At 46.1% G+C, this 11,621-nt stretch overlaps 1 protein-coding gene and 1 long non-coding RNA gene across 5 annotated transcripts in view; one reads left to right on the forward strand and one right to left on the reverse strand.

The window, feature by feature from the left end:
- LOC138774048 (uncharacterized) overlaps positions 1–406 on the reverse strand; it is a 16,923-nt gene extending 16,517 nt beyond the window's left edge. Inside the window, exon 1 of the long non-coding RNA XR_011360243.1 lies at positions 316–406. This is a non-coding gene — a long non-coding RNA (uncharacterized lncRNA). The remainder of the gene's footprint in view (positions 1–315) is intronic.
- CMTR1 (cap methyltransferase 1) overlaps positions 394–11,621 on the forward strand; it is a 27,192-nt gene continuing 15,964 nt past the window's right edge. Inside the window, exons 1-5 of one of the 4 annotated variants that reach the window (XM_069954593.1) lie at positions 394–459; positions 8,413–8,503; positions 8,930–9,067; positions 10,237–10,388; positions 11,497–11,621. The exon at positions 11,497–11,621 is cut by the window's right edge and continues 34 nt beyond it. In XM_069954593.1, the coding sequence (XP_069810694.1) occupies positions 8,938–9,067; positions 10,237–10,388; positions 11,497–11,621 (407 nt within the window). In that variant the 5' untranslated portion in view covers positions 394–459; positions 8,413–8,503; positions 8,930–8,937. Of the gene's footprint in view, positions 622–8,412; positions 8,504–8,929; positions 9,068–10,236; positions 10,389–11,496 lie in introns of all 4 variants that reach the window. The other 3 variants (XM_069954591.1, XM_069954590.1, XM_069954592.1) reach the window with 3 other exon arrangements.

The raw sequence follows: 11,621 nt of genomic DNA on the forward strand, positions 1-11,621 counted from the left end.
TATAGTACATGAGGTAACAATAGTGATATATGGAGTCCAGTACCTGTGTATAGTAACCAGTGCTGCCTGTATCTGGTATATAATGGTGATATATAGAGTGCAGTACCTGTGCATAGTAACCAGTGCTGCCTGTATATAGTATATAATGGTGATGTATGGAGTCCAGTACCTCTATAGTGACCAGTGCTGCCTGTATATAGTATATGAGGTAACAATGGTGATATATGGAGCCCAGTACCTGTGAACAGTATATAAAGTGATATACCACACGGCCGCCACCACATGTATACAGTCCTCCCTGTATATGCTCCTCACCTCTGCATTACACTGAGGATTTGCAGCAGGCGCGCTGTGGCCGCCTCACACGTCATCGCTCCGCGCTCAGGGACGGTGGGCGGAGTCGCGCGAGGTGACGTCATTGGCTGAGGACGGGAGGCGGGAAGGACCCGACTGTGACGGGTAAACATCCTGAGAAACGAAACCTGAGACCGAGAAGCGCGAGAGCCCGAGCGTGTGACCCGTCTATAGTGTCCTGTGTGTGTATAACACGTATGCTTCCTGTCTATATATATTGTGGGATTATATAGTGATAGGTGGAGCCCAGGACCTCACTGACTGACGGTGTGTCCCTCAATATAATGTACATCTCTATATACAGTATATCCTGTATAGTGTACATCTCTATATACAGTGTATCCCCCTGTATAGTGTACATCTCTATATACAGTGTATCCTGTATAGTGTACATCTCTATATACAGTGTATCCCCCTGTATAGTGTACATCTCTATATACAATGTATCCTCCTGTATAGTGTACATCTCTATATACAATGTATCCTCCTGTATAGTGTACATCTCTATATACAGTGTATCCTCCTGTATAGTGTACATCTCTATATACAGTATATCCTGTATAGTGTACATCTCTATATACAGTGTATCCCCCTGTATAGTGTACATCTCTATATACAGTGTATCCTCCTGTATAGTGTACATCTCTATATACAGTATATCCTGTATAGTGTACATCTCTATATACAGTGTATCCTCCTGTATAGTGTACATCTCTATATACAGTGTATCCCCCTGTATAGTGTACATCTCTATATACAGTGTATCCCCCTGTATAGTGTACATCTCTATATACAGTGTATCCTCCTGTATAGTGTACATCTCTATATACAGTGTATCCTCCTGTATAGTGTACATCTCTATATACAGTGTATCCTGTATAGTGTACATCTCTATATACAGTGTATCCTGTATAGTGTACATCTCTATATACAGTATATCCTGTATAGTGTACATCTCTATATACAGTGTATCCTCCTGTATAGTGTACATCTCTATATACAGTATATCCTGTATAGTGTACATCTCTATATACAGTGTATCCTCCTGTATAGTGTACATCTCTATATACAGTATATCCTGTATAGTGTACATCTCTATATACAGTGTATCCCCCTGTATAGTGTACATCTCTATATACAGTGTATCCTGTATAGTGTACATCTCTATATACAGTGTATCCTCCTGTATAGTGTACATCTCTATATACAGTGTATCCTCCTGTATAATGTACATCTCTATATACAGTGTATCCCCCTGTATAGTGTACATCTCTATATACAGTGTATCCCCCTGTATAGTGTACATCTCTATATACAGTGTATCCTGTATAGTGTACATCTCTATATACAGTGTATCCTGTATAGTGTACATCTCTATATACAGTATATCCTGTATAGTGTACATCTCTATATACAGTGTATCCCCCTGTATAGTGTACATCTCTATATACAGTGTATCCCCCTGTATAGTGTACATCTCTATATACAGTATATCCTGTATAGTGTACATCTCTATATACAGTGTATCCTGTATAATGTACATCTCTATATACAGTGTATCCCCCTGTATAGTGTACATCTCTATATACAGTGTATCCTCCTGTATAGTGTACATCTCTATATACAGTGTATCCTGTATAGTGTACATCTCTATATACAGTGTATGCTCCTGTATAGTGTACATCTCTATATACAGTGTATCCTGTATAGTGTACATCTCTATATACAGTATATCCTGTATAGTGTACATCTCTATATACAGTGTATCCCCCTGTATAGTGTACATCTCTATATACAGTGTATCCTCCTGTATAGTGTACATCTCTATATACAGTGTATCCCCCTGTATAGTGTACATCTCTATATACAGTGTATCCCCCTGTATAGTGTACATCTCTATATACAGTGTATCCCCCTGTATAGTGTACATCTCTATATACAGTATATCCTGTATAGTGTACATCTCTATATACAGTGTATCCCCCTGTATAGTGTACATCTCTATATACAGTGTATCCCCCTGTATAGTGTACATCTCTATATACAGTGTATCCTCCTGTATAGTGTACATCTCTATATACAGTGTATCCCCCTGTATAGTGTACATCTCTATATACAGTATATCCTTCTGTATAGTATACATCTCTATATACAGTGTATCCCCCTGTATAGTGTACATCTCTATATACAGTGTATCCCCCTGTATAATGTACATCTCTATATACAGTGTATCCTCCTGTATAGTGTACATCTCTATATACAGTGTATCCTGTATAATGTACATCTCTATATACAGTGTATCCCCCTGTATAGTGTACATCTCTATATACAGTGTATCCTCCTGTATAGTGTACATCTCTATATACAGTATATCCTCCTGTATAGTGTACATCTCTATATACAGTGTATCCTCTGTATAGTGTACATCTCTATATACAGTGTATCCTCCTGTATAGTGTACATCTCTATATACAGTGTATCCTGTATAGTGTACATCTCTATATACAGTGTATCCCCCTGTATAGTGTACATCTCTATATACAGTGTATCCCCCTGTATAGTGTACATCTCTATATACAGTGTATCCCCCTGTATAGTGTACATCTCTATATACAGTGTATCCCCCTGTATAGTGTACATCTCTATATACAGTGTATCCCCCTGTATAGTGTACATCTCTATATACAGTGTATACCCCTGTATAGTGTACATCTCTATATACAGTGTATCCCCCTGTATAATGTACATCTCTATATACAGTGTATCCTCCTGTATAGTGTACATCTCTATATACAGTGTATCCTCCTGTATAATGTACATCTCTATATACAGTGTATCCTCCTGTATAGTGTACATCTCTATATACAGTGTATCCTCCTGTATAGTGTACATCTCTATATACAGTATATCCTGTATAGTGTACATCTCTATATACAGTGTATCCTCCTGTATAGTGTACATCTCTATATACAGTGTATCCTGTATAGTGTACATCTCTATATACAGTGTATCCTCCTGTATAGTGTACATCTCTATATACAGTGTATCCTCCTGTATAGTGTACATCTCTATATACAGTGTATCCTCCTGTATAGTGTACATCTCTATATACAGTGTATCCTCCTGTATAGTGTACATCTCTATATACAGTGTATCCTGTATAATGTACATCTCTATATACAGTGTATCCCCCTGTATAGTGTACATCTCTATATACAGTGTATCCTCCTGTATAATGTACATCTCTATATACAGTGTATCCCCCTGTATAGTGTACATCTCTATATACAGTGTATCCTCCTGTATAGTGTACATCTCTATATACAGTGTATCCTGTATAGTGTACATCTCTATATACAGTATATCCTGTATAGTGTATATCTCTATATACAGTGTATCCTCCTGTATAGTGTACATCTCTATATACAGTGTATCCTCCTGTATAGTGTACATCTCTATATACAGCGTATCCCCCTGTATAGTGTACATCTCTATATACAGTGTATCCTCCTGTATAGTGTACATCTCTATATACAGTGTATCCTCCTGTATAGTGTACATCTCTATATACAGTGTATCCTCCTGTATAGTGTACATCTCTATATACAGTGTAGGGATGCACCGAAATATCGATACTACTATTGATATTTTGGGCTAAAAAACGGTTCGGTACTAGGATTTCCTGGTATCGATACTTTATGTTAAAGCTGCACTATTAGGCAACTTAACATAAAGTATAACGCAGAGAACACGGCCAGCGGCTAGCTGAGCGCCGGCCGTGTTCTCTATGTGCCTCTCACTGCCCCTGCAGTCTCCTCCTCTGTTCTCTCTCCTTACGCTCCCGGCGGCGCCAATTTTAAATAACCGGCACTTTGCGATCGCTAGTGCTGGCTATGTAACTGTAGATGCCGCTGTCACACTGACAGCGGCACCTGACCCCTCCTAAGCCCGCTCCATATGCAGCAGGGGTCGGCTACTGTGTGTAGCAGACCCCCGCTGAAATGATTTATTCAGAGGAGCCGGAGCTGCACAGAGGTCTCCGTGGCTGGAGAGGGATAGGAGGACGGAGAGGGAGAGAGGAGGAAGGAAGAGAAGGCTGGAGAGGGAGAGCGGGAGGTCCGAGAGAGACACGTGAGGATCCAGCCGGCTGGCAGGTGGGGGAGGTGCAGGGGCTGTGAGGTGCCGACATCAGCATAAGTATGTGTATAGCAGAGCCGAGTGAGCAGTGTAAAGCAGAGCCGAGTGAGCAGTGTATAGCAGAGCCGAGTGAGCAGTGTATAGCAGAGCCGAGTGAGCAGTGTATAGCAGAGCCGGCTAAGTAGTGTATAGCGGAGCCGAGTGTGCAGTGTATAACGGAGCTGAGTGAGCAGTGTATAGCGGAGCCAAGTGAGCAGTGTATAGCGGAGCCGAGTGAGCAGTGTATAGCAGAGCCGGCTAAGTAGTGTATAGCGGAGCCGAGTGAGCAGTGTATAGCGGAGCCGAGTGAGCAGTGTATAGCGGAGTTGTCTGAGTGATCGCTGTACTCTGTACATAGTTATGTAAAAAACGCAAACCTTTACTTTTAACGTAATAAAATTAAAAAAGCTCTATAAATTGGTATCTCTGTAATAGTGCAGGCCTGAAGAGTGTAGAAAACATTTCAGGTTTATTATATTCGCTGTCTAGGGAGTATTTTATTTCTATTGTTGTGTTTTTTAAAAATATTTTAGTAAGTATCGAACTGGTATTGAGTATCGAAATATAAATGTTAGTATCGGTATCGAACTGAAAATTCTGTTATCGTGACATCACTACATGTAACACACAACTGCTATCGGGGAGGATGGGGGTTGTAGTCATGTAACACACAACTGCTATCGGGGGATGGGGGGTTGTAGTCATGTAACACACACCTGCTATCGGGGAGTATGGGGGTTGTAGTCATGTAACACACAACTGCTATCGGGGAGTATGGGGGTTGTAGTCATGTAACACACCTGCTATCGGGGGGGGGGGAGGATGGGGGTTGTAGTCATGTAACACACACCAGCTATCAGGGGGAGGATGGGGGTTGTAGTCATGTAACACACCTGCTATCAGGGGGAGGATGGGGGTTGTAGTCATGTAACACACACCAGCTATCGGTAGGAGGATGGGGGTTGTAGTCATGTAACACACACCTGCTATCAGGGGGAGGATGGGGGTTGTAGTCATGTAACACACCTGCTATCAGGGGGGAGGATGGGGTTTGTAGTCATGTAACACACAACTGCTATCAGGGGGGAGGATGGGGGTTGTAGTCATGTAACACACACCTGCTATCGGGGAGGATGGGGGTTGTAGTCATGTAACACACAACTGCTATCGGGGAGGATGGGGGTTGTAGTCATGTAACACACCTGCTATCGGGGAGGATGGGGGTTGTAATCATGTAACACACAACTGCTATCGGGGAGGATGGGGGTTGTAGTCATGTAACACACCAGCTATCAGGGGGGAGGATGGGGGTTCTAGTCATGTAACACACCTGCTATCAGGGGGAGGATGGGGGTTGTAGTCATGTAACACACACCAGCTATCGGGGGGAGGATGGGGGTTGTAGTCATGTAACACACCTGCTATCGGGGGGAGGATGGGGGTTGTAGTCATGTAACACACACCAGCTATCAGGGGGGAGGATGGGGGTTGTAGTCATGTAACACACCTGCTATCAGGGGGAGGATGGGGGTTGTAGTCATGTAACACACACCAGCTATCGGGGGGAGGATGGGGGTTGTAGTCATGTAACACACACACCTGCTATCAGGGGGAGGATGGGGGTTGTAGTCATGTAACACACCTGCTATCAGGGGGGAGGATGGGGGTTGTAGTCATGTAACACACAACTGCTATCAGGGGGGAGGATGGGGGTTGTAGTCATGTAACACACACCTGCTATCGGGGAGGATGGGGGTTGTAGTCATGTAACACACAACTGCTATCGGGGAGGATGGGGGTTGTAGTCATGTAACACACACCAGCTATCAGGGGGGAGGATGGGGGTTGTAGTCATGTAACACAAACACCAGCTATCAGGGGGGAGGATGGGGGTTGTAGTCATGTAACACAAACACCTGCTATCAGGGGGAGGATGTGGGTTGTAGTCATGTAACACACACCTGCTATCGGGGAAAATGGGGGTTTTAGTCATGTAACACTTTGACTATCAGAGGGTGATGGGGGTTGTAGCCATATAACACACACCAGCCAGCAGTGGGGATGATGGGGGTAGTAGCCATATAACAGACACCAGCCAGCAGGGGGGATGATGGGGGCTGTAGCCATATAACACACACCAGCCAGCAGGGGGGATGATGGGGGTTGTAGCCATATAACACACACCAGCCAGCAGGGGGGATGATGGGGGTTGTAGCCATATAACACACACCAGCCAGCAGGGGGGATGATGGGGGTTGTAGCCATATAACACACACCAGCCAGCAGGGGGGATGATGGGGGCTGTAGCCATATAACACACACCAGCCAGCAGGGGGGATGATGTGGGCTGTAGCCATATAACACACACCAGCCAGCAGGGGGGATGATGGGGGCTGTAGCCATATAACACACACCAGCCAGCAGGGGGGATGATGGGGGTTGTAGCCATATAACACACACCAGCCAGCAGGGGGGATGATGGGGGCTGTAGTTTTACTATTCCTGGTGTCAGGGCATGCTGGCCACTGACCCAGCAGGGTGACCTGGATTTGTCTGTAATCTGCAGGTTACAGCCCCCCTCCCTAGTCAAGAGTCAGGCTGACTGTAAACCCTCCCCCCCTCCCCCCCCACATTGTTAATGTCTGCACTGGAGATTCCTGGCGGCCCCGGCCTCCTGCCCCTCCTCACACTCTTGCCGCCCCCACCACCTCATAGTCCCGTGCAGATGTAGTGGCCGCATCTCCTCCTGCCTCCCCCTCCTCCAGCCTTCTCCTCTCCAGGACGCGCCGCCGCTCTCCCTCTTCAGCCCTCAGCCCGTGACCCTGCTCTGCCCGCAGTCATTAGCAGCGCGGGTCTGCTACACACAGTAGCCGACCCCCGCTGTATATGGAGCGGGCTCAGAAGGGGGGTAGTGCCGCTGTCAGTTTGACAGCGGCATCTATATAGTTACATAGCCGGCACAAGCAATAGCTATGTGCCGGCTATTTGAATTTGGCGCCAACAGGGGAAGAGGGTGCGCGCGCCGAGGAGATGACAGGTGGGAGCAGGGGGCGGCACACAGAGAACACGGCCGACGCTCAGATGGCCGCCGGCCGTGCTCTCTGCGCTATACTTTATTCTAAACTGCATAATAGCGCAGTTTAACATTAAGTTTCGATTCCAGGAAATCCTGGTATCGAACTGTTTTTCCGCCCGGAATATCGATAGTAGTATCGATATTTCGGTGCATCGTGCAACACTAATATACAGTGTATCCCCCTGTATAGTGTACATCTCTATATACAGTGTATCCCCCTGTATAGTGTACATCTCTATATACAGTGTATCCCCCTGTATAGTGTACATCTCTATATACAGTGTATCCCCCTGTATAGTGTACATCTCTATATACAGTGTATCCCCCTGTATAGTGTACATCTCTATATACAGTGTATCCTCTTGTATAGTGTACATCTCTATATACAGTGTATCCCCCTGTATAGTGTACATCTCTATATACAGTATATCCTTCTGTATAGTGTACATCTCTATATACAGTATATCCTTCTGTATAGTGTACATCTCTATATACAGTGTATTCTGTATAGTGTACATCGCTATATACAGTGTATCCTCCTGTATAGTGTACATCTCTTTATACAGTGTATCCCCCTGTATAGTGTACATCTCTATATTATATCTCTATATACAGTGTATCCCCCTTTCAGTCTCGGGTACGCTTCCACTATGAGTTTCCCGATGTATCTGAGCCTTGGAGGCACATATCATGTTATTCCAGCCTATGCTGAGTATTATAACTGTCGGGGATACTGTATAATGTGTATATACCTTTGGCTGCATTTGTCTTACCCCATCTTTATCCTTCTTGTATACCCTGCACAGATCTCCTCGGGGACAGTCTGGTGATGGCCTGACCCTGACTCTATGTCATCACAAGATACCATTGTCCTCTGATCTGCGTTCCACCCCCTCAGTGAGTATACCGCCATCCACAGTCTCTGTTGTGCACAGGCATGATGCTACATCATCTGTGGTTACTGCAAATTGAATTGTAATACCACAAACAACCTGAGGACAGGGGTGGTGCTGTGTTAGGACACAATGCACTCAGTGCACGTAAGGCCGTGTTAACACTGTTTTATGTGCCAGGAGCTTACCTGGTGTATATTGTAACTTTATTCCTAGTCTCCCATTACCTAAAAGAGGCTAAATGAGTCAATGTGGCCTCTGTCCATTATATTCTTGTACAGCAGCTTAATTTACATAGGACTGACTAACCTCTGTATACAGTATATTCTTCCTATTACTGACAAGATGTCATGGTAGACAAATTCTCATAATCATGGTTGGCATTTTGCAGACTTATGAACATGTTTTTTTTTCCCCTTTCAGATATCAGAAGCAAAAATGAAGAGACGCGCAGAGCGAGAGCTGCAGAGCAGCACTCAGAAACAGAAGAAACGCATCGAAGAATTGGGGCTCAACTTGAGCTCAACCTCTGATGATGACACTCAGTACAGCAATCATGGCACCCAAGGTAAGAAGGAGTCAGCGATGATGTCATCTGGTTAGATCTCATTGCACCTCTATATTGTCCTGGAAATCTTGTCACCCAAGAATTTTAGGAGATAACATGAGATGATGAGCGGGAGCCAAAGAGAAGAAACCCACAGGTATGCTGATCTGCAGCCTGTTGTCTCTGTACATAACAAGATGCCAAGCCTCCCTACAATTAGTGGCAAGCAGCTGACCCTCCTTACAGGTAGAAGGAAACAACTGACCTCCCTGCTGGTAGAGACGAGCAGCCGAGCCTCCCCACAGGCAGAGACAAGCAGCCAACCCTCTCCACCAGCAGAGACAAGCAGCTGACCCTCCCAAAAGGCAGAGAAAATCAGCTGAGCCTTTCCACAGGCAGAGACAAGCAGCTGAGCCTTTCCACATACAGAGACAAGCAGCCGAGCCTCCCCACAGGCAGAGACAAGCAGCCGAGCCTCCCCACAGGCAGAGACAAGCAGCCGAGCCTCCCCACAGGCAGAGACAAGCAGCCGAGCCTCCCCACAGGCAGAGACAAGCAGCCGAGCCTCCCCACAGGCAGAGACAAGCAGCCGAGCCTCCCCACAGGCAGAGACAAGCAGCCGAGCCTCCCCACAGGCAGAGACAAGCAGCCGACCCTCCCCACAGGTAGAGATGAGCAGCCGACCCTCCCCACCAGCAGAGACGAGCAGCTGACCCTTCCGAAAGCCAGAGAAAATCAGCTGACCCTTTCCACAGGCAGAGACAAGCAGCCGAGCCTCCCCACAGGTAGATACGAGCATCCGGCCCTCCCCACAGGTAGAGACGAGCATCCGGCCCTCCCCACAGGTAGAGACGTGTATCCGGCCCTCCCCACAGGTAGAGACGAGCATCCCGCCCTCCCCACAGGCAGAGACGAGCAGAAGGCAGAGGATTGATAGCCTTGATAGCAGGGAAGCAGATTGTGCTACTGCATTCTTATCCCCTCTTGGTCAGAAGCTGGGACTTTTCGCCACATAACATTTTGCTCTTTCTAAAATAGTTGGATCCCTTTGATATCGTTTAGGAGTTGTTAGTGATTGTGGTTTCTTTTTCCTTCTTTTGTTTTGTGCTAGGAGAGTGCTGACGGCAGTGGCTGCTCCTACGTGTAGCTTCTCTGTGATATTAATATTTTATCTGATTTTCTCCTTCCAGAGTCTTCCACAAGTGGCACTGGCTCAGATAGCGACAGCGATGAGAAGAGACCAGTGTTTGGGTCTGGGGGAAAGGAGAGCGCCTCAGATCCTATGGCAGAGGGAACATCATCTCGGTACTCCATGTTTAACAGCGTCTCCCAGAAGCTCATGGTAAGTGATAGTTTATAGAGAAAGATTTGCAAATAGCACAGTGGTGAATTTAAAGGGGTTATCCAGTGCTACAAAAACATGACCACTTTCTTCCAGAGACAGCACCACTTTTGTCTCCAATTCAAGTGTAGTTTGCAATTAAGCTCCATTCACTTCAATGGAACTGATAGCAAAACTCCACCCAAACTGGAGACAAGAGTGGTGCTGTCTCTGGAGTGGCAATGTTTTTGTAGCGCTGGATAACCCCTTTTAAAGGGGTTTTACCACCATAGACAAGGGAATAAGTGTCTAGTCGCAAACCTCCTGTTATATCAATAATAAGAACTCTGAATCAGGTGGCACTTCACAGACTTGACTGCATCTCTGTTCACAGTCTAATGGCCCTATTCCACGGGCCGTTTTAGAGGAGCAAACGAGCGCTATTAGCGCTCGTTTGCTCCTCGTTCGCCGCTCGCTGCCGCCGCTATTCAACGCGGCTGCAGCGAGCGGGTGAGTGCGGGAGGGGCGGCGGGGAGCTGCGGGGGGGCTGCTCGGAGGATCGCTGATCGTCCGGGCAGCCCATAGGATATAGCAGCGTCTGCTGCCGATGCTCCTATTCAGCGGAGCGACGGCAGCAGATCGCTGCTATATCAGTCGCTTGTTTTTCAACATGTTGAAAAACAAGCGACTGCAACGATCAGCCGACATGAACGATGTCGGCTGATCGTTGCACTCTATTCCACGGAACGATTATCGTCCGTAGCGGTCGATATCGTCCGAAAATGAACGATAATCGTTCCGTGGAATAGGGCCATATGTCAGGGGTAGGGAACCTTGGCTCTCCAGCTGTTGCAAAACTGCAACTCCCATCATGGCTGGACAGCCAAAGCTAAAGCTTTGGCTGTCCAGGCATGATGGGAGTTGTAATTTTGCAACAGCTGGGGAGCCAAGGTTCCCTACCCCTGACATAGACTGTGAACAGAGTGGATGCTACGTTTACCGCCATTTCTGTGCATTAGTGTGAAATGTCAGAATTTTTCACAGATATAAAACTAGCGACATTATTGTTGATGACCGTTTTATTGATTTCTGGTTTTTCCTTATTCTTCGATTACTTTTCTTTTCTCAGGCAAAGATGGGTTTCCGTGAGGGAGAAGGTCTGGGCAAGTTCGGACAGGGGCGAAAAGAAATTGTCGAGACCTCGAAGCAGAAGGGACGCAGAGGTCTGGGTCTGATCCTAAAAGGGTTTGAGAA

Source organism: Dendropsophus ebraccatus, chromosome 15 (assembly GCF_027789765.1).
Source record: "Dendropsophus ebraccatus isolate aDenEbr1 chromosome 15, aDenEbr1.pat, whole genome shotgun sequence".
Lineage (NCBI taxonomy): Eukaryota > Metazoa > Chordata > Amphibia > Anura > Hylidae > Dendropsophus > Dendropsophus ebraccatus.